This window comes from Xenopus tropicalis, chromosome 2 (assembly GCF_000004195.4).
Source record: "Xenopus tropicalis strain Nigerian chromosome 2, UCB_Xtro_10.0, whole genome shotgun sequence".
NCBI classification, from domain to species: domain Eukaryota; kingdom Metazoa; phylum Chordata; class Amphibia; order Anura; family Pipidae; genus Xenopus; species Xenopus tropicalis.
In genome coordinates, this window is record NC_030678.2 from 2,021,171 (window position 1) to 2,044,044 (window position 22,874).

The 22,874-nt window shown below is 50.0% G+C and overlaps 2 protein-coding genes across 4 annotated transcripts in view; both read right to left on the minus strand.

The window, feature by feature from the left end:
- pla1a (phospholipase A1 member A) overlaps positions 1 to 9,242 on the minus strand; it is a 17,399-nt gene extending 8,157 nt beyond the window's left edge. For 2 of the 3 annotated variants that reach the window (XM_031896426.1, XM_031896424.1), the window contains exons 1-6: positions 8,898 to 9,242; positions 8,378 to 8,609; positions 7,710 to 7,887; positions 7,121 to 7,229; positions 2,895 to 2,996; positions 2,034 to 2,120 (exon numbers count right to left, since the gene is read on the minus strand). In XM_031896426.1, coding sequence (XP_031752286.1) covers positions 2,034 to 2,120; positions 2,895 to 2,996; positions 7,121 to 7,229; positions 7,710 to 7,887; positions 8,378 to 8,609; positions 8,898 to 8,970 — 781 coding nt within the window. In that variant the 5' untranslated portion in view covers positions 8,971 to 9,242. The remainder of the gene's footprint in view (positions 1 to 2,033; positions 2,121 to 2,894; positions 2,997 to 7,120; positions 7,230 to 7,709; positions 7,888 to 8,377; positions 8,610 to 8,897) is intronic. The other variant, XM_031896425.1, reaches the window with a different exon arrangement.
- A 3,944-nt stretch (positions 9,243 to 13,186) lies between these two features.
- Positions 13,187 to 20,088, minus strand: LOC100490622 (3 beta-hydroxysteroid dehydrogenase/Delta 5-->4-isomerase). The gene is made up of 3 exons (XM_031896427.1): positions 19,829 to 20,088; positions 18,399 to 18,563; positions 13,187 to 14,747 (listed from the first exon to the last, which is right to left on the minus strand). The coding sequence occupies exons 1-3, from the start codon at positions 19,986 to 19,988 to the stop codon at positions 13,930 to 13,932; spliced, it is 1,143 nt and encodes a 380-aa protein (XP_031752287.1). The 5' UTR covers positions 19,989 to 20,088; the 3' UTR covers positions 13,187 to 13,929.
- Positions 20,089 to 22,874: the final 2,786 nt, after the last annotated feature.

The following is a 22,874-nucleotide window of genomic DNA, read 5'->3' on the forward strand; positions in this document are numbered from 1 at the left end:
AGTATGACTGGGGGGGCAAATATTATACAGTATGACTGGGGGGGGCAAATATCATACAGTAATGACTGGGGGGGGCAAATATCATACAGTATGACTGGGGGGGCAAGATATGCATACAGTATGACTGTGGGGGCAAATATTATACAGTATGACTGGGGGGGCAAATATTATACAGTATGACTGGGGGGGGCAAATATTATACAGTATGACTGGGGGGGCAAATATCCATACAGTATGACTGGGGGGGCAAATATTATACAGTATGACTGGGGGGGGCAAATATCATACAGTATGACTGGGGGGGCAAATATCATACAGTATGACTGGGGGGGCAAATATCATACAGTATGACTGTGGGGGCAAATATTATACAGTATGACTGGGGGGGCAAATATTATACAGTATGACTGGGGGGGCAAATATTATACAGTATGACTGGGGGGGCAAATATCATACAGTATGACTGGGGGGGCAAATATTATACAGTATGACTGGGGGGGGCAAATATCATACAGTATGACTGGGGGGGGCAAATATTATACAGTATGACTGGGGGGGCAAAATATTATACAGTATGAAACTGGGGGGGCAAATATCATACAGTATGACTGGGGGGCAAATATTATACAGTATGACTGGGGGGGCAAATATCATACAGTATGACTGGGGGGGCAAATATTATACAGTATGACTGGGGGGGGCAAATATTAACAGTATGACTGGGGGGGCAAATATCATACAGTATGACTGGGGGGGCAAATATTTATACAGTATGACTGGGGGGCAAATATCATACAGTATGACTGGGGGGCAAATATCATACAGTATGACTGTGGGGGTAAATATCATACAGTATGAATGTGGGGGTGAATATCATACAGTATGACTGGGGGGGCAAATATCATACAGTATGACTGGGGGGGCAAATATCATACAGTATGACTGGGGGGGGGGCAAATATCATACAGTATGACTGCGGGGGCAAATATCATACAGTATGACTGCGGGGGCAAATATCATACAGTATGACTGCGGGGGCAAATATCATACAGTATGACTGGGGGGGCAAATATCATACAGTATGACTGGGGGGGCAAATATCATACAGTATGACTGGGGGGCAAATATCATACAGTATGACTGGGGGGGCAAATATCATACAGTATGACTGGGGGGCAAATATCATACAGTATGACTGTGGGGGCAAATATCATACAGTATGACTGGGGGGGCAAATATCATACAGTATGACTGGGGGGCAAATATCATACAGTATGACTGGGGGGGCAAATATCATACAGTATGACTGGGGGGCAAATATCATACAGTATGACTGTGGGGGCAAATATCATACAGTATGACTGGGGGGGCAAATATCATACAGTATGACTGGGGGGCAAATATCATACAGTATGACTGGGGGGGCAAATATCATACAGTATGACTGGGGGGCAAATATCATACAGTATGACTGGGGGGCAAATATCATACAGTATGACTGGGGGGGCAAATATCATACAGTATGACTGGGGGGCAAATATCATACAGTATGACTGGGGGGCAAATATCACACAGTATGACTGCAGGGGCAAATACCACACCCAGGTCACAAAGAGAAATTCTCTGTGGGGGGTCAAACAGGATCACAGTTGGGGTCCCTAATAAACCCCCATGACTAGGGCTCATTTATTGGGGGCTATTTAAATACTGCACTGGGGGGGGGGCTTTGCCAGTAAAATGCAAAGCAGTATTACACCCAGGGCAGAAGGGGGCAGTTCTCCTTGGGGGGGGTACATAGCAGAACCTATAGTTATATATGTATAGAGATTGGTCTCTGTTTTGGGGAGACCCACCCCCCTAAATCTTCATTATCCCTCCCTATTACACCCCAACAGGAAGCCAAAACCTTGCAATGAACCTGTTTGTTAATGAGACCCCCAAATGAAATAGGGGTACAGTGCCCCCCATTATGACGCAAGAGTGACCCCAAAGCCTAAACCCTCGCCCCAATACAGAACGACCCAGTGGCTCACAGTGCCGGACGGACGGACATCCTGGTTGGTCTCGACCTCCATTGATGAAATAGTCGACGTGTCCCACGGGGATGCTGATCCCAAAGCCTGAGATAAAGGGGAAAGAAGGAGATTGGTTGCTGATGTGGCCAATCAGGGAACAGCATAACCTGGGCTGGCGAGAGGGACTTTGGGATAAAGGGGAAAGAAGGTGATTGGTTGCTGATGTGGCCAATCAGGGAACAGCTGGCGAGAGGGACAAGTTGGTTTGGGGCATTTCAATGGGACTTGGACCTTTCCCTTAGTAACATCTGCCTCAAGGGTGATGGTACCGGTCGTGGCATCATGTAGGTCCAAGAGGTTCTGTAAGTTCCCGGCCCGGGTAGTTATGTCCCCTGGGGGTTGGGCCTGGAACCTTGGCTTCCCCTTTGGGTCTCATTGGCTTCTTAGTTGGTGGTCCAGTTTACCAGTCCCATAGGGCAACCAGAATGAGCAGAAGTCTAGATAGGAACTGGGCTTGATCCATGGTTGGAATGATTTTTGGTCCACAGAACCGATCTGCATTAAAACGGGACCTTTGTACCAATGTTTGGGCAGAAAGGCCAATGTCAACCCGGCCAATCATATCTGTGCAGGATTCTGGTAGTTTGACCCGACCCTGTGTCTGAATAATTTATTGGGCCAAACATAGCCAACAGAACCAGCAGCCCCCCCCATGGATTGTGATTGACCAATGATAACATGGAAGGCAAAGTTTGATCCATTAACCCCAACATCAAACCCAATGGGCCAAAAGCAAAGCTCCCCCCACCCCAACAGTTTCCATCCGACAACAAATATCCCCCAGTTGTGGGCAGAACCCCAAGATACATCGCTCCTTACTGTCAGTATCTGTGTGTATGGCCTCTACGAACATTGCATCCCCGGGGTCCAATCGTTCCTCTGGGGGGGCTTTCTTAAATTTGTAGCCTGCAGGATCCAGCCCTGGTCACAGGGGGAATGGAATGAATGTATGAGGTGTCAAAAGAGGCTTAATGTCATTGGCTTAAACTTCTACTCAAAAACCTTCCAATATAAGGTCAGGGACAAATGTAGGGGTGACTTCTCTTCCCTGGGGCTTCCAATAGTGATGTGAAACCTCAACCCGCACCCAACTGTAACCCACAAACCCTCAACTCCCACCCAACCCTAACCCACAAACCCTCTCCCTGCACCCAACCCTAACCCACAAACCCTCAACCCACACTCAACCCTAACCCACAAACCCTCAGCCCACCCCCAACCCTAACCCACAAACCCTCTACCTGCACCCAACCCTAACCCACAAACCCTCTACCTGCACCCAACCCTAACCCATAAACCCTCAACTCCCACCCAACCCTAACCCACAAACCCTCAACCCGCACCCAACCCTAACCCATAAACCCTCAACTCCCACCCAACCCTAACCCATAAACCCTCAACTCCCACCCAACCCTAACCCATAAACCCTCAATCCACACCCAACCCTAACCCATAAACCCTCAACTCCCACCCAACCCTAACCCATAAACCCTCAACCCACACCCAACCCTAACCCATAAACCCTCAACTCCCACCCAACCCTAACCCATAAACCCTCAACCCACACCCAAACCCTAACCCATAAACCCTCAACTCCCACCCAACCCTAACCCATAAACCCTCAATCCACACCCAACCCTAACCCATAACCCTCAACTCCCACCCAACCCTAACCCATAAACCCTCAACCCACACCCAACCCTAACCCATAAACCCTCAACCCACACCCAACCCTAACCCATAAACCCTCAACTCCCACCCAACCCTAACCCATAAACCCTCAACCCACACCCAACCCTAACCCATAAACCCTCAACTCCCACCCAACCCTAACCCATAAACCCTCAACCCCCACCCAACCCTAACCCATAAACCCTCAACCCGCACCCAACCCTAACCCATAAACCCTCAACTCCCACCCAACCCTAACCCATAAACCCTCAACTCCCACCCAACCCTAAGCCAACCCTCAACTCCCACCCAACCCTAACCCACAAACCCTCAGCCCACCCCCAACCCTAACCCACAAACCCTCTACCTGCACCCAACCCTAACCCACAAACCCTCAACCCACACCCAACCCTAACCCACAAACCCTCAACCCACACCCAACCCTAACCCCAAACCTCACCCACCCACAAACCCTAACCCACCTCAACCCACACCCAACCCTAACCCACAAACCCTCTACCTGCACCCAACCCTAACCCACAAACCCTCAGCCCACCCCCAACCCTAACCCCCAAACCCTCAACCCACACCCAACCCTAACCCATAAACCCTCAACTCCCACCCAACCCTAACCCATAAACCCTCAACTCCCACCCAACCCTAACCCATAAACCCTCAATCCACACCCAACCCTAACCCATAAACCCTCAACTCCCACCCAACCCTAACCCATAAACCCTCAACCCACACCCAACCCTAACCCATAAACCCTCAACTCCCACCCAACCCTAACCCATAAACCCTCAACCCACACCCAACCCTAACCCATAAACCCTCAACTCCCACCCAACCCTAACCCATAAACCCTCAATCCACACCCAACCCTAACCCATAAACCCTCAACTCCCACCCAACCCTAACCCATAAACCCTCAACCCACACCCAACCCTAACCCATAAACCCTCAACCCACACCCAACCCTAACCCATAAACCCTCAACTCCCACCCAACCCTAACCCATAAACCCTCAACCCACACCCAACCCTAACCCATAAACCCTCAACTCCCACCCAACCCTAACCCATAAACCCTCAACCCCCACCCAACCCTAACCCATAAACCCTCAACCCGCACCCAACCCTAACCCACAAACCCTCAACTCCCACCCAACCCTAACCCATAAACCCTCAACTCCCACCCAACCCTAAGCCATAAACCCTCAACTCCCACCCAACCCTAACCCACAAACCCTCAGCCCACCCCCAACCCTAACCCACAAACCCTCTACCTGCACCCAACCCTAACCCACAAACCCTCAACCCACACCCAACCCTAACCCACAAACCCTCAACCCACACCCAACCCTAACCCACAAACCCTCTACCCGCACCCAACCCTAACCCACAAACCCTCAGCCCACCCCCAACCCTAACCCCCAAACCCTCAACCCACACCCAACCCTAACCCACAAACCCTCAACCCACACCTAACCCTAACCCACAAACCCTCTACCTGCACCCAACCCTAACCCACAAACCCTCAGCCCACCCCCAACCCTAACCCCCAAACCCTCTACCTGCACCCAACCCTAACCCACAAACCCTCAGCCCACCCCCAACCCTAACCCCCAAACCCTCAACCCACACCCAACCCTAACCCACAAACCCTCAACCCACACCCAACCCTAACCCACAAACCCTCAACCCACACCCAACCCTAACCCACAAACCCTCAACCCAACCCTAACACACAAACCCTCAATCCAACCCTAACCCACAAACCCTCAACCCACACCCAACCCTAACCCACAAACCCTCAGCCCACACCCAACCCTAACCCACAAACCCTCAACCCACACCCAACCCTAACCCACAAACCCTCAACCCACACCCAACCCTAACCCATAAACCCTCAACCCACACCCAACCCTAACCCACAAACCCTCAACCCACACCCAACCCTAACCCACAAACCCTCAACCCAACCCTAACCCACAAACCCTCAACCCACACCCAACCCTAACCCACAAACCCTCAACCCAACCCTAACCCACAAACCCTCAGAGCAGTGTCAGCCTGAAGGCCAGTTAGGGTGGAGAATGGCCATTTGCTACCCTAGGTACACCTGAAAGCCCAGCTTGAAGGCCAATTAGGGTGGAGAATAGCCATTTGCTACCCTAGGTACACCTGAAAGCCCAGCTTGAAGGCCAATTAGGGTGGAGAATGGCCATTTGCTACCCTAGGTACACCTGAAATCCCATCTTGAATGCCAATTAGGGTGGAGAATGGCCATTTGCTACCCTAGGTACACCTGAAATCCCATCTTGAATGCCAATTAGGGTGGAGAATGGCCATTTGCTATCCTAGGTACACCTGAAATCCCATCTTGAATGCCAATTAGGGTGGAGAATGGCCATTTGCTACCCTAGGTACACCTGAAAGCCCAGCTTGAAGGTCAATTAGGGTGGAGAATGGCCATTTGCTACCCTAGGTACACCTGAAAGCCCAGCTTGAAGGCCAGTTAGGGTGGAGAATGGCCATTTGCTACCCTAGGTACACCTGAAATCCCATCTTGAAGGCCAGTTAGGGTGGAGAATGGCAATTTGCTACCCTAGGCACACCTGAAAGCCCAGCTTGAAGGCCAATTAGGGTGGAGAATGGCCATTTGCTACCCTAGGTACACCTGAAAGCCCAGCTTGAAGGCCAGTTAGGGTGGAGAATGGCCATTTGCTACCCTAGGTACACCTGAAATCCCATCTTGAAGGCCAGTTAGGGTGGAGAATGGCAATTTGCTACCCTAGGCACACCTGAAAGCCCAGCTTGAAGGCCAGTTAGGGTTGAGAATGGCCGTTTGCTACCCTAGGTAGACCTGAATGCCCATCTTGAAGGCCAATTAGGGTGGAGAATGGCCATTTGCTACCCTAGGTACACCTGAAAGCCCAGCTTGAAGGCCAGTTAGGGTTGAGAATGGCCGTTTGCTACCCTAGGTAGACCTGAATGCCCATCTTGAAGGCCAATTAGGGTGGAGAATGGCCATTTGCTACCCTAGGTACACCTGAAATCCTATCTTGAAGGCCAGTTAGGGTGGAGAATGGCCATTTGCTACCCTAGGTACACCTGAAAGCCCATCTTGAAGGTCAATTAGGGTGAGATTTTGGGGTGTATTTGCTGCTCTAAATATTCCTGGGACTATGGCTAAATTACTGATAAACCAATGTTTCCCTATATCTGTCCACATTTCAGGAGCTAATGGGACCCACCAGTTGGACCTTCCATGGGGGCCTCTCCAGAGCTTGGACAGTGTGGTTTTAAGTGAGGCATCAGCTTGGCCAACCGTTGACTACAATCAATACCATTATCATTATTGCCCCTTACCTGTGATATGCCCTATCCGGCCACCAAACATCTGCCCCACCAGTCCGGCTGCATGTGCCCCGAGGCTGATCCCAATCAGGTGCAGAGATTCCTCTGTGACCCCCAATTCCTAGGGTTCCACACAGGGAATGAGGATGAGCGTTGGGAGAAATAAAGGGGAGAAGTCGGGGGGAGGGGTACATGATGCTGGGGATGGCAACCCATAGCAACCAATCAAACTGTTGTATTCATTGTTCTGCCTGCAGCTGTCTGAAAAAAGCTAATTTGTTGCTATGGGTTACTGCCCACGGGCCAATTTGCCCAGTGTTAGCAAACCAGATCCAATGGAGGGAAAATGCCACCCCAATTACATTCAATGCAGTAAATGATTCCTGACACCCCAGATACCCCTAAACCCTTCTAGAACTTGGGTTACTGGAAGTGGCCTTTAGCCTATACGATAAACCCATGTCAATGGCATAAGGATAAGGCGTATTGTATGTATTTGCAAATGCTCCCAAGCCCCCCCTTGTGGTAGACATAAAAACAACACTGTAAAAATAATGGCAGAATCCCTTCCCATTGGCTCCATTTAGATCCCATTGATTACCAGTAGGTGCTTAATGAGCTCCGCCACTTCCCCGCTGAGCCTTGGGATGTTCTCCACCGCTTGGTTGTACTTGGCGGTTGAACCAGAAACCCAATCTACTGCCACCACGTTGGCATCTGTGGCCCCAAGCAGGGCGTCCACCATGTCGTCAATCCATGAAGGCTTCGTCCCCAGGGCCCTGAGGGATAGAGGGTAAGAGAACCCCAAACAACCCCATTTGCCCCAACTCCCCGCTCTACAGCCAACGTTATAGCTGGAATAGGTTGCAGGGAGTTGGGAAGGGAAGACAATTTCTGCTGCACCCAATGAAGATGAATTGGGTTCAGAACAGTCAACAGAACATGGAAGATGCTTTGGTTCCCCACCTGAATCTCTTTGGTTCCTGAACCTCTTTGGGTCTTAGGAGGAATTGTGGGAGGTGTTTAATTGGGTTCTCCCTCCCTGTGAAACCCAATAAGCAATTAGGGGAGGGCAACTCGTTATGTCTTGATTACTCAAGAAGTCTTTTGGACCCTTCTACTGGTGCTTAGGGAGGTGGGGGGCAAGGGGAAGACACAGATTCAATATGAAGCCCATTAAAGGGTAAGTTTCCCTTCTTTTGGAACTGAATTGTTCCAAAATTGTTATAAAGCAAAATCTCCAGAACCAGAACTTGGAGTCCGACTGACCTGAAGCCGTGGATCAGGATCTTGGTGTCCCGAGTGGAGTTGAAGGGCGAGTCCCCGATGCTCTCAGCGTTACCCCAGTCAATGACTTGCCCACAGTTTCGGTTCTGGAAGGTGAATAGCAGGAACTGGACCTGGAGTTGGTTGTCCTGGAATATCCCAGAGGTTTGGAAATCTGAGCACGTGAGGTTGGTGTCCTGAGCTCTCACTGGGAGGGAAGAACCTGGATCAGCAACTGGGGAGCACAGGCCGGTAGAGCTGACCCATCACAATCCTGTTTGTTTAAGGAAAGCAATATGGCAGCTCCTTCCCTCCGCTTTATGTACAAATATGGAGAGATGGAGTTGACCAGGAAACATTAAACATTGGGCTTAGATGATTCCAGAGGTGACTGCGCCATTACAGTGCCCCCCGGTGCAGATAATAAGGATTACTGAATGGGAGTCTTTGCCCCCCCCATAGACAATATTCTATCTTACTATATCAGATCATTAGATTATACCTCCCCCCCAACCCATCTTACCTGCCCAAGCGATCAGAACCAGTCTGACTGCCCACTGGAGCCAATGCCCCCTGGCACTGCCACCCCCCGCCATGTTGCTCGGACTCCCGGCACAGCCTGGCACCTAAACCCTCTCAGCATTGCAAATCCCCCAGCAGCTCAGAGCTCGGCCCCTCTCGGCCCAGAGTCCCGGAAACATCTGAACGGCCTCATTGTTTCCCCTCCAAACCCAAACAGCTGAGCGGCATCAGAACTGGCCTTGAGCAGTTAACCCCTTCCCTCCCGCACTCATGCCCAGAGCCCACAATGCCGTGCAATTGTTCTGTATTGTTCTGCCCTCACCCCCGGTACAGAGGGAATGGTCATTGCTCATTGGTGGAGGGGGTTGTTTATGTGGACTCTGGAACTGACTCCCAGTGACTCCCCCAGGCTTGGCCTTTCCTACCCCCCCATCCCCTCTCATAGACTGGGCAGTGACTAAATTTGTAGATTGTAAGCTCTTTTGGGCAGGGCTCTCTTCCCCTCCTGTATCGGTTACTGATTGCTTTATATGTTACTCCTTGTAGAGTGTAAGCTCTTTTGGGCAGGGCTCCCTTCCCCTCCTGTATCGGTTACTGATTGCTTTATATGTTACTCCTTGTAGAGTGTAAGCTCTTTTGGGCAGGGCTCTCTTCCCCTCTTGTATCGGTTACTGATTGCTTTATATGTTACTCCTTGTAGAGTGTAAGCTCTTTTGGGCAGGGCTCTCTTCCCCTCCTGTATCAGTTACTGATTGCTTTATATGTTACTCCTTGTAGAGTGTAAGCTCTTTTGGGCAGGGCTCTCTTCCCCTCTTGTATCGGTTACTGATTGCTTTATATGTTACTCCTTGTAGAGTGTAAGCTCTTTTGGGCAGGGCTCCCTTCCCCTCCTGTATCGGTTACTGATTGCTTTATATGTTACTCCTTGTAGAGTGTAAGCTCTTTTGGGCAGGGCTCTCTTCCCCTCTTGTATCGGTTACTGATTGCTTTATATGTTACTCCTTGTAGAGTGTAAGCTCTTTGGGGCAGGGCTCTCTTCCCCTCTTGTATCGGTTACTGATTGCTTTATATGTTACTCCTTGTAGAGTGTAAGCTCTTTGGGGCAGGGCTCTCTTCCCCTCTTGTATCGGTTACTGATTGCTTTATATGTTACTCCTTGTAGAGTGTAAGCTCTTTGGGGCAGGGCTCCCTTCCCCTCCTGTATCGGTTACTGATTGCTTTATATGTTACTCCTTGTAGATTGTAAGCTCTTTTGGGCAGGGCTCCCTTCACCTCCTGTATCGGTTACTGATTGCTTTATATGTTACTCCTTGTAGAGTGTAAGCTCTTTTGGGCAGGGCTCTCTTCACCTCCTGTATCGGTTATTGATTGCTGTATATGTTACTCCTTGTAGAGTGTAAGCTCTTTTGGGCAGGGCTCCCTTCCCCTCCTGTATCGGTTACTGATTGCTTTATATGTTACTCCTTGTAGAGTGTAAGCTCTTTTGGGCAGGGCTCCCTTCCCCTCCTGTATCGGTTACTGATTGCTTTATATGTTACTCCTTGTAGATTGTAAGCTCTTTGGGGCAGGGCTCCCTTCCCCTCCTGTATCGGTTACTGATTGCTTTATATGTTACTCCTTGTAGAGTGTAAGCTCTTTGGGGCAGGGCTCCCTTCCCCTCCTGTATCGGTTACTGATTGCTTTATATGTTACTCCTTGTAGAGTGTAAGCTCTTTGGGGCAGGGCTCCCTTCCCCTCCTGTATCGGTTACTGATTGCTTTATATGTTACTCCTTGTAGAGTGTAAGCTCTTTTGGGCAGGGCTCCCTTCCCCTCCTGTATCGGTTACTGATTGCTTTATATGTTACTCCTTGTAGAGTGTAAGCTCTTTTGGGCAGGGCTCTCTTCCCCTCCTGTATCGGTTACTGATTGCTGTATATGTTACTCCTTGTAGAGTGTAAGCTCTTTGGGGCAGGGCTCTCTTCCCCTCCTGTATCGGTTACTGATTGCTTTATATATTACTCCTTGTAGAGTGTAAGCTCTTTGGGGCAGGGCTCTCTTCCCCTCTTGTATCGGTTACTGATTGCTTTATATGTTACTCCTTGTAGAGTGTAAGCTCTTTTGGGCAGGGCTCCCTTCCCCTCCTGTATCGGTTACTGATTGCTTTATATGTTACTCCTTGTAGAGTGTAAGCTCTTTTGGGCAGGGCTCCCTTCCCCTCCTGTATCGGTTACTGATTGCTTTATATGTTACTCTGTATGCCCAATGTATGGAACCCACTTATTGTACAGCGCTGCGGGGTATGTTGGCGCTTTATAAATACATGTTAATAATAAATAAATACAGACTATATACACTGGGCTTGGCACTGACCTGGAATGGCTGAGCCCAAACCCCCAGGATCAGAATCCAAAGTTCAGGAGCTCGGGCTGTTGGGAAATTTGTTTGCAAACCAAAGTCAAACACATTAAGTTCTGTTTGAGGTTCTGTTGCCCTTTAGCTTTGTGTTGTTTGCCCCGAACCCCCCAATCAGTAGCTCAGTAACTGATTAGCTGAACTGCAACTGTCGTCTGGCTGCTCCTTCTGGAACCGGTCAGTATGGCAGCTCCACAGAGGAGACCTGGATAAACAGTATCCACTTGCTTTGTTACAATGGGCCAGGCTGGTATTAGAATAACACTTGCTGATTGGCTGCTGATTAGCTGAATTTACGCATTTTGCCATTGGGGAATTGTTTTGCGAAAGTTCAGCAAATTTATGGCGCAAAAACTCGTGGTTGCGTCAAAAAAAGGCGCCATCATGTAAAAAGGGGTGTGGTCATTGAAAAAGGGGGTCAATGAAGGGTGCGGTCATGTCAAAAAACTAACATAGTTTTGCTAATTTTTCAGAGAAGCGAAACGGGATTCGCTCATCACTGCTGCTTAAACATGACTCAAGACCCCCTAGAAACATGCTAAGGAGATGGAAAATCATGGTGTATGAATTGCCAAATGTTAACACAATGTGTTATTTGCTTCAATGGCCACTAGATGGCGGTAGGATCATTTTGTTTTAGGTAAAATAGTGTAAGTGTAATGTGTTTTACTGGCCACCAGGGGGCAGGAAGGTATAAAAGGAGCAGCATTGCTCAGGTTCTGGAGGGTGGGGCATCTGGCTCAGGTTCTCGGGGGTGTGGCATCTGGCTCAGGTTCTTGTGGGTGGGGCATCTGGCTCAGGTTCTTGGGGGTGGGGATCTGGCTCAGGTTCTTGGGGGTGGGGCATCTGGCTCAGGTTCTTGAGGGTGGGGCATCTGGCTCAGGTTCTTGGGGGTGGGCATCGGGCTCAGGTTCTTGGGGGTGGGGCATCTGGCTCAGGTTCTTGGGGGTGTGGCATCTGGCTCAGGTTCTTGGGGGTGGGGCATCTGGCTCAGGTTCTCGGGGGTGTGGCATCTGGCTCAGGTTCTTGGGGGTGTGGCATCTGGCTTAGGTTCTCGGGGGTGTGGCATCTGGCTCAGGTTCTTGGGGGTGTGGCATCTGGCTTAGGTTCTCGGGGGTGTGGCATCTGGCTCAGGTTCTTAGGGGTGTGGCATGTGGCTCAGGTTTTTGGGGGTGGGGCATCTGGCTCAGGTTCTTGGGGGTGTGGCATCTGGCTCAGGTTCTTGGGGGTGTGGCATCTGGCTCATGTTCTTGGGGGTGTGGCATCTGGCTCAGGTTCCAGCACCAGTAGGGAGGGACCAGATAGAATAGACTAGTGGGGAAACAGCAGCAATAGGTGCAGGAGGCAGGGAGAAACAGAGGGTATCACTGAGGGGCAGCGGGGGCGCTAAAGAGACTGCAGGGTACCAGCGGGGAATACCGGGGCAATAGGGCAGATGGGTGGGAACTGAGTTTCACCTTATGAAAGTGGTAAGGAAATTTGCTGAACTGAAGTCAAGAAAATTCATGTGTGAAATTGTGTCAATAAATGTTCATTGTGAGAAATAAGCGTCGGCGCCTTCATTCCAAAGCGGAGAAGGGGGTGCAATTTGGTACAGAGAAGGTTACAATAACTGAGGTACTGTCACTTTAAGATCCACCTGCCCTCCCTTCAAGGTAAGTCCAATTAATATTAAACCTGGGCCCATTGGCATTATCTGAACCCCCATTTCCCTGGCGAATACAGTAAATCTAACCCCCCCCACTAATTATACAAAACGTCCTGCTCCTGGGCTGCTCTCTTTCCCATGGTCAGACAGAACACTTCAGTAGGGAACTGTCTCTGTCCCTCTATCTGGCTGTCTCTATGCTGGTTTATCTGTCTATTTATATGAAAAGTTGCCAAAATATAACAGACATTGAATCCAACATTTGAGTTTATTGTATTTATTTTGTTTAGTGACTCCCCAATGGCACAATTCAGTGATAAATGCACTTGGAAAGAAATAATATAAATGCAAGCTATCTGGTTGCTAGGGTCCAATTTGCCTTAGTAACCAGGGATTGGTTTGAGAGGAGACTGATATATGAATAGGGGAGGGGCTGAATAGAAAGATAAGGAATAAAAAGTAACAATAACAATAAAACTGGAGCCTCACAGAGCAATAGGGTTTGGCTGCCGGGGTCAGTGACCCCCATTTGAAAGCTGCAAAGAGTCAGAAGAAGGAGGAAAATAATTAAAAAAAAAGAAATAAAAAATGAAGACCAATCGAAAAGTTGCTGAAAATTAGTCATTCTATAACATATTAAACGTTAAATGTGAACTGCCCCTTTAAGAAGGATCTGGGGGGTTTTTGTGGATAAGAAGCTGTGCAACTCCAGGCAGTGTCACTCAGTGGCTACTAAAGCAAATAAAAAGGGCATTGACTCAAGGGATGAAACATAATTTTGCCTGAGTATGGGGGGCAGTTTGGGGGGCAGTCCTTAGGAAGGTGATTAATGAACCAAAAAGCAAAGTTCCCATGATCCCCTCATACATTATGTATTGTTACTGTATCACTATAATGGTATTTGGCCTCTGGTTGGACACGACACAGCTACACTCCATTGGCCAGTTCTACCCCATGTTGGGGGGTTATAGTGGACATGGAGTCACCATGAATCACAGTTTGTGGTTCTTCTTGAGAAGCTCCTTGCGTAGGGGGAGCACTGACTCCATCCACCCCCCGGTCAGTCGCTTGGACTGCTCCCAGCTGTAGCGCGGCTTGTAGCCCATGTCCCGCTGGGCCTTCCGGTAGGAGAAGGTGAATGGGGTGTTGAGGAGGCGCAGGAGGTGGCGGGTAAATGGTGGCACGACCTTCACCAGAGGCTTCAACAGAAAACTCATTGTTTCTAACAACAAAGCCACAAAGTAAAGCAGAGGAAAGGGCAGGGCCAACTTGGGCTCCACCCCCAGGCCCAGGTCCTTGCCCAGAGCATGGTTGAGGTCGGAGTAGCTCAGGTGGGGGGTGTCGTCGGAGATGAAATAGAAATTTCCCGCCACCTTCTTGGCTCTGTCGGGGTCCCTCAGTGCCCGCGAGGCCTGGACGTGAGCCCACGCAACGTTGCCCACATACGCCGGGTTCACCAGAGCTTCCTTCCTGGACAGTCGGTGGAAGACACCGCCATTGGTTATGGCCTCATCAAGGTGCAAGAGGAGGAACTGGGAGGCCTCCCCATAGATGTACATGGAGCGCAGGGAGCAGGTCATGAGCGTTCCGCCATCTCTAAGGGCCCGGCCATTGGCCCCAAGAACCCGCTTCTCCGCCAGCTTCTTGGTCTGCCCATAGGTGAAGCTCAGTTTGCTGTCGTACTGCAGCTCCTCATCCCCATCGACCACCGGGTCCCCCCGCATGTTGGGTCCTACCACCTCCACACTGCTGGTGTAGACAAAGTAGCGCACGTTGTTCTGCACGCAGGCCTCCAGGAGGCGCTCTGTCCCTGCGGAGAGAGAATAGAGGCAATTGGGGGCGAGTATGAGGGACTCCATACTGGGGGTGCAACCCCCCATTCATATGGTATTAGAGTGTAGGCCGTGGGGTTCATATGGTATTAGAGTGTAGGCCGTGGGGTTCATATGGTATTAGAGTGTAGGTTGTGGGGTTCATATGGTATTAGAGTGTAGGCCGTGGGGTTCATATGGTATTAGAGTGTAGGTTGTGGGGTTCATATGGTATTAGGGTGTAGGCCGTGGGGTTCATATGGTATTAGGGTGTAGGCCGTGGGGTTCATATGGTATTAGAGTGTAGGCCGTGGGGTTCATATGGTATTAGGGTGTAGGCCGTGGGGTTCATATGGTATTAGGGTGTAGGCCGTGGGGTTCATATGGTATTAGAGTGTAGGCCGTGGATTCATATGGTATTAGAGTGTAGGCCGTGGGGTTCATATGGTATTAGAGTGTAGGCCGTAGGGTTCATATGGTATTAGGGTATAGGCCGTGGGGTTCATATGGTATTAGGGTGTAGGCCGTGGGGTTCATATGGTATTAGAGTGTAGGTTGTGGGGTTCATATGGTATTAGGGTGTAGGCCATGGGGTTCATATGGTATTAGAGTGTAGGCCGTGGGGTTCATATGGTATTAGAGTGTAGGCCATGGGGTTCATATGGTATTAGAGTGTAGGCCGTGGGGTTCATATGGTATTAGAGTGTAGGCCATGGGGTTCATATGGTATTAGAGTGTAGGCCGTGGGGTTCATATGGTATTAGAGTGTAGGCCGTGGGGTTCATATGGTATTAGGGTGTAGGCCATGGGGTTCATATGGTATGAGAGTGTAGGCCATGGGGTTCATATGGTATTAGAGTGTAGGCCGTGGGTTCATATGGTATTAGAGTGTAGGCCATGGGGTTCATATGGTATGAGAGTGTAGGTTGTGGGGTTCATATGGTATTAGAGTGTAGGCCGTGGGGTTCATATGGTATTAGAGTGTAGGCCGTGGGTTCATATGGTATTAGAGTGTAGGCCGTGGGGTTCATATGGTATTAGGGTGTAGGCCGTGGGGTTCATATGGTATTAGAGTGTAGGCCGTGGGGTTCATATGGTATTAGAGTGTAGGTTGTGGGGTTCATATGGTATTAGAGTGTAGGCCGTGGGGTTCATATGGTATTAGAGTGTAGGCCGTGGGGTTCATATGGTATTAGGGTGTAGGCCGTGGGGTTCATATGGTATTAGAGTGTAGGCCGTGGGGTTCATATGGTATTAGAGTGTAGGTTGTGGGGTTCATATGGTATTAGAGTGTAGGCCGTGGGGTTCATATGGTATTAGAGTGTAGGTTGTGGGGTTCATATGGTATTAGAGTGTAGGCCGTGGGGTTCATATGGTATTAGAGTGTAGGACGTGGGGTTCATATGGTATTAGAGTGTAGGCTGTGGGGTTCATATGGTATTAGAGTGTAGGCCGTGGGGTTCATATGGTATTAGAGTGTAGGCCGTGGGGTTCATATGGTATTAGAGTGTAGGCCGTGGGGTTCATATGGTATTAGGGTGTAAGCCGTGGGGTTCATATGGTATTAGAGTGTAGGCCGTGGGGTTCATATGGTATTAGAGTGTAGGCCGTGGGGTTCATATGGTATTAGAGTGTAGGCCGTGGGGTTCATATGGTATTAGAGTGTAGGCAGTGGGGTTCATATGGTATTAGAGTGTAGGCCGTAGGGTTCATATGGTATTAGAGTGTAGGCCGTGGGGTTCATATGGTATTAGAGTTTAGGCCGTAGGGTTCATATGGTATTAGAGTGTAGGCCGTAGGGTTCATATGGTATTAGGGTGTAGGCCGTGGGGTTCATATGGTATTAGGGTGTAGGCCGTGGGGTTCATATGGTATTAGAGTGTAGGCCGTAGGGTTCATATGGTATTAGAGTGTAGGCCGTAGGGTTCATATGGTATTAGAGTGTAGGCCGTAGGGTTCATATGGTATTAGAGTGTAGGCCGTGGGGTTCATATGGTATTAGAGTGTAGGCCGTGGGTTCATATGGTATTAGAGTGTAGGCCGTGGGGTTCATATGGTATTAGGGTGTAGGCCATGGGGTTCATATGGTATTAGAGTGTAGGCCGTGGGGTTCATATGGTATTAGAGTGTAGGCCGTAGGGTTCATATGGTATTAGAGTGTAGGCCGTAGGGTTCATATGGTATTAGAGTGTAGGCCGTAGGGTTCATATGGTATTAGAGTGTAGGCCGTGGGGTTCATATGGTATTAGAGTGTAGGCCGTGGGTTCATATGGTATTAGAGTGTAGGCCGTGGGGTTCATATGGTATTAGGGTGTAGGCCGTGGGGTTCATATGGTATTAGGGTGTAGGCCGTGGGGTTCATATGGTATTAGAGTGTAGGTTGTGGGGTTCATATGGTATTAGAGTGTAGGCCGTGGGTTCATATGGTATTAGGGTGTAGGCCGTGGGGTTCATATGGTATTAGGGTGTAGGCCGTGGGGTTCATATGGTATTAGGGTGTAGGCCGTGGGGTTCATATGGTATTAGGGTGTAGGCCGTGGGGTTCATATGGTATTAGGGTGTAGGCCGTGGGGTTCATATGGTATTAGGGTATAGGCCGTGGGGTTCATATGGTATTAGGGTGTAGGCCGTGGGGTTCATATGGTATTAGAGTGTAGGTTGTGGGGTTCATATGGTATTAGGGTGTAGGCCGTGGGGTTCATATGGTATTAGAGTGTAGGTTGTGGGGTTCATATGGTATTAGAGTGTAGGTTGTGGGGTTCATATGGTATTAGAGTGTAGGCCGTGGGGTTCATATGGTATTAGAGTGTAGGCCGTGGGGTTCATATGGTATTAGGGTATAGGCCGTGGGGTTCATATGGTATTAGAGTGTAGGCCGTGGGGTTCATATGGTATTAGAGTGTAGGCTGTGGGGTTCATATGGTATTAGAGTGTAGGCCGTGGGGTTCATATGGTATTAGGGTATAGGCCGTGGGGTTCATATGGTATTAGAGTGTAGGTTGTGGGGTTCATATGGTATTAGAGTGTAGGTTGTGGGGTTCATATGGTATTAGAGTGTAGGTTGTGGGGTTCATATGGTATTAGAGTGTAGGTTGTGGGGTTCATATGGTATTAGAGTGTAGGTTGTGGGGTTCATATGGTATTAGAGTGTAGGTTGTGGGGTTCATATGGTATTAGGGTATAGGCCGTGGGGTTCATATGGTATTAGAGTGTAGGTTGTGGGGTTCATATGGTATTAGAGTGTAGGTTGTGGGGTTCATATGGTATTAGAGTGTAGGCCGTGGGGTTCATATGGTATTAGAGTGTAGGCTGTGGGGTTCATATGGTATTAGAGTGTAGGCCGTGGGGTTCATATGGTATTAGAGTGTAGGCCGTGAGGTTCATATGGTATTAGAGTGTAGGCTGTGGGGTTCATATGGTATTAGAGTGTAGGCCGTGGGGTTCATATGGTATTAGAGTGTAGGTTGTGGGGTTCATATGGTATTAGAGTGTAGGCCATGGGGTGTAGTGTACAGGAGCCTAATGGAAAGAGAGCGCCACCCAGTGGCCAAACAGATCAATCCAGCGGCTTTGCATTCCCCGTGTGACACTAGGGAGGAGAGCAGCCCAGAGCAGGTGCAACACCCACACAATATAATGAATTTCCTCACCGGTTACATTAATGGCGACCAGGACGTCCCTGCTGATCCTCCCCACTGTATCGATAATGGCCGCCGTGTGAATGACCAGCTCCATCCCGCGACACGATTGGCTCAGAAACTCCTGATCCCGAATATCCCCCTGCAGGAGGTTCAGCATGGTCTTTCCCTGGAATCCTGGGACACGCAATAATAATGAGGGTCTTGTTGCCCCCAGTAAGGAAAGGGCTCTGCCCCCCCTGACGCCCAGGCTCTCATTGGTTGAGGATTTGTTAAAATGTAATTTTGCTGGGAGGCAGTTCCCTGTACCTACCCCCCTTTCTGTAAAGTAGCACTTCCTTATGTTCCCTTTCAGCCTCCCCCCATTCCTTTACTGTATTAGTCCCACCGGCCCTGCTGGGAGGCTGTTCCCTGTACCTACCCCCCTTTCTGTAAAGTAGCACTTCCTTATGTTCCCTTTCAGCCTCCCCCCATTCCTTTACTGTATTAGTCCCACCGGCCCTGCTGGGAGGCAGTTCCCTGTACCTACCCCCCTTTCTGTAAAGTAGCACTTCCTTATGTTCCCTTTCAGCCCCCCCCCCCCATTCCTTTACTGTATTAGTCCCACCGGCCCTGCTGGGAGGCTGCTCCCTGTACCTACCCCTCTTCTCTGTAAAGTAGCACTTCCTTATGTTCCCTTTCAGCCCCCCCATCCCTTTACTGTATTAGTCCCACCGGCCCTGCTGGGAGGCAGTTCCCTGTACCTACCCCCTTTCTGTAAAGTAGCACTTCCTTATGTTCCCTTTCAGCCCCCCCCCATCCCTTTACTGTATTAGTCCCACTGGCCCTGCTGGGAGGCTGTTCCCTGTACCTACCCCCCTTTCTGTACAGTAGAACCTCCTTATGTTCCCTTTCAGCCCCCCCCTATTCCTTTACTGTATTAGTCCCACCGGCCCTGCTGGGAGGCTGTTCCCTGTACCTACCCCCCTTTCTGTAAAGTAGCACCTCCTTATGTTCCCTTTCAGCCCCCCCCCCCCCCTATTCCTTTACTGTATTCGTCCACCGGCCCTGCTGGGAGGCAGTTCCCTGTACCTACCCCCCTTTCTGTAAAGTAGCACTTCCTTATGTTCCCTTTCAGCCCCCCCCCCCCCCCCTATTCCTTTTCTGTATTAGTCCCACCGGCCCTACTGGGAGGCTGTTCCCTGTACCTACCCCCCTTTCTGTAAAGTAGCACTTCCTTATGTTCCCTTTCAGCCCCCCCCATTCCTTTACTGTATTAGTCCCACCGGCCCTGCTGAGAGGCTGTTCCCTGTACCTACCCCCCTTTCTGTAAAGTATCACCCTGTGTTATTCCCACCAGTTCGGAGGGGGGGCTCCACAGTGAATTAAAGGGGGAACCCTAGCTCTATGCTGTGATGCCCGTGTATAAAGCTACAGGCCGAGCCCATTGGGCCGGTACTCACTGTCACAGGTTCCCAGCAGGTCAGCGCTGAATTCTTTATCCATGATCCGAATCTCTGCCAGGTCCCCCTCCTCCTCCATCAGAAGCTGCAGAATCCTGTGGCCCAGGAACCCACTGGCGCCGGTGAGCAGGCAATGAAGCCCCCCCAGGGAGCCGGCCATGGTACCGACACAGTCACACAGGTGCCCCAGGGCTGGCACAGAGGCACAGGGATTGGCCCAGATGGGGAGAGAGCTGGGGTGAGAGTGCCAGCGGCTGAGCCAAGGGGGCATCTATATTCTGCCCCCCCCCCCCCCCCCCGCTCCCTGTCTGCTGGGATTTTTTTTGCTTTTTGAAGGCCTTTTTGAGGGGCAGCGAGTCCTTGAATCAGAAATTGTGATAATTCCTTCTGACGTCTAACCCCCCCCCCCAAACTCATTAGATATACTGTTCCACCCAGCAACCAATGTCTCCCCCCCCAAACTCATTAGATATACTGTTCCACCCAGCAACCAATGTCTTCCCCCCCAAACTCATTAGATATACTGTTCCACCCAGGAACCAATGTCCCCCTCCCCCCCCAAACTCATTAGATATACTGTTCCACCCAGCAACCAATGTCTCCCCCCCCCCCAAACTCATTAGATATACTGTTCCACCCAGCAACCAATGTCTCCCCCCAAACTCATTAGATATACTGTTCCACCCAGCAACAATGTCTCCCCCCCCCAAACTCATTAGATATACTGTTCCACCCAGGAACCAATGTCTCGCCCCCACCAAACTCATTAGATATACTGTTCCACCCAGCAACCAATGTCCCTCCCCCCCAAACTCATTAGATATACTGTTCCACCCAGCAACCAATGTCCCCCTCCCCCCCCAAACTCATTAGATATACTGTTCCACCCAGCAACCAATGTCCCCCCCCCCCCAAACTCATTAGATATACTGTTCACCCAGCAACCAATGTCCCCCCTCCCCCCAAACTCATTAGATATACTGTTTCCACCAGCAACCAATGTCTCCCCCCCCCCAAACTCATTAGATATACTGTTCCACCCAGCAACCAATGTCTCCCCCCCCAAACTCATTAGATATACTGTTCCACCCAGCAACCAATGTCTCCCCCCCAAACTCATTAGATATACTGTTCCACCCAGCAACCAATGTCTCCCCCAAACTCATTAGATATACTGTTCCACCCAGCAACCAATGTCTCTCCCCCCCAAACTCATTAGATATACTGTTCCACCCAGCAACCAATGTCTCCCCCCCCCAAACTCATTAGATATACTGTTCCACCCAGCAACCAATGTCCTCCCCCCCAAACTCATTAGATATACTGTTCCACCCAGGAACCAATGTCTCCCCCCCCAAACTCATTAGATATACTGTTCCACCCAGGAACCAATGTCTCCCCCCCCAAACTCATTAGATATACTGTTCCACCCAGGAACCAATGTCCCCCCCCAAAACTCATTAGATATACTGTTCCACCCAGGAACCAATGTCTCCCCCCCCCAAACTCATTAGATATACTGTTCCACCCAGCAACCAATGTCCCCCTCCCCCCCAAACTCATTAGATATACTGTTCCACCCAGCAACCAATGTCTCCTATCCCCAAACTCATTAGATATACTGTTCCACCCAGCAACCAATGTCTCCCCCCCAAACTCATTAGATATACTGTTCCACCCAGCAACCAATGTCCTCCCCCCCCAACTCATTAGATATACTGTTCCACCCAGCAACCAATGTCTCCCCCCCCAAACTCATTAGATATACTGTTCCACCCAGGCAACCAATGTCTCCCCCCCCAAACTCATTAGATATACTGTTCCACCCAGGAACCAATGTCTCCCCCCCCCAAACTCATTAGATATACTGTTCCACCCAGGAACCAATGTTCTCCCCCCCAAACTCATTAGATATACTGTTCCACCCAGCAACCAATGTCTCCCCCCCAAACTCATTAGATATACTGTTCCACCCAGGAACCAATGTCTCCCCCCCCCCAACTCATTAGATATACTGTTCCACCCAGGAACCAATGTCTCCCCCCAAACTCATTAGATATACTGTTCCCCAGCAACCAATGTCTCCCTCCCCCCCAAACTCATTAGATATACTGTTCCACCCAGCAACCAATGTCTCCCCCAAACTCATTAGATATACTGTTCCACCCAGCAACCAATGTCTCTCCCCCCAAACTCATTAGATATACTGTTCCACCCAGCAACCAATGTCTCCCCCCCCCAAACTCATTAGATATACTGTTACACCAGCAACCAATGTCTCCCCCCCCAAACTCATTAGATATACTGTTCCACCCAGCAACCAATGTCTCGTCCCTCCCCCAAACTCATTAGATATACTGTTCCACCCAGCAACCAATGTCTCCCCCCCCCAAACTCATTAGATATACTGTTCCACCCAGCAACCAATGTCCCCCCCCCAAACTCATTAGATATACTGTTCCACCCAGCAACCAATGTCTCCCCCCCCAAACTCATTAGATATACTGTTCCACCCAGGAACCAATGTCTCTCCCCCCCCCAACTCATTAGATATACTGTTCCCCAGCAACCTCCCCCCCCCAAACTCATTAGATATACTGTTCCAACCCAGCAACCAATGTCCTCCCCCCCAAACTCATTAGATATACTGTTCCACCCAGCAACCAATGTCCCCCCCCAAACTCATTAGATATACTGTTCCACCCAGCAACCAATGTCTCCCCCCCCAAATTCTTGATAAGTACTGTTTCCACGCAGGAACAATGTCTCCCCCCCCAAACTGCATTAGATCTACTGTCACCCAGGAACGCAAATGTCTCTCCCAAACTGCATTACGATTATAGCTGTTTCCCACCCAGGACAATGTCTCCCGTCCCCAAACTCATTAGATATACATTGTTCCACTCGCAGCAACAATGTCCCCTCTCGTCCCCAAACTCATTAGATATACTGTTCGCACCACCGCACGCAATGTCCTTCCCAAACTCATTGATATACTGGTTTCCACCGACAACCATGTTCGCCTTCCCGCCCGCAAACTCATTAG

Bases quoted from the DNA above. Each gene is read 5' to 3' on its own strand.
- LOC100490622 (XM_031896427.1), bottom strand. From the start codon at position 19,988: ATGGCCGGCTCCCTGGGGGGGCTTCATTGCCTGCTCACCGGCGCCAGT. The intron at 18,564-19,828 runs GTGAGTACCGGC...TGCGTGTCCCAG, and splicing joins CCTGCTGGGAACCTGTGACA to GATTCCAGGGAAAGACCATG. The intron at 14,748-18,398 runs GTGAGGAAATTC...CTCTCTCCGCAG, and splicing joins GGTCGCCATTAATGTAACCG to GGACAGAGCGCCTCCTGGAG.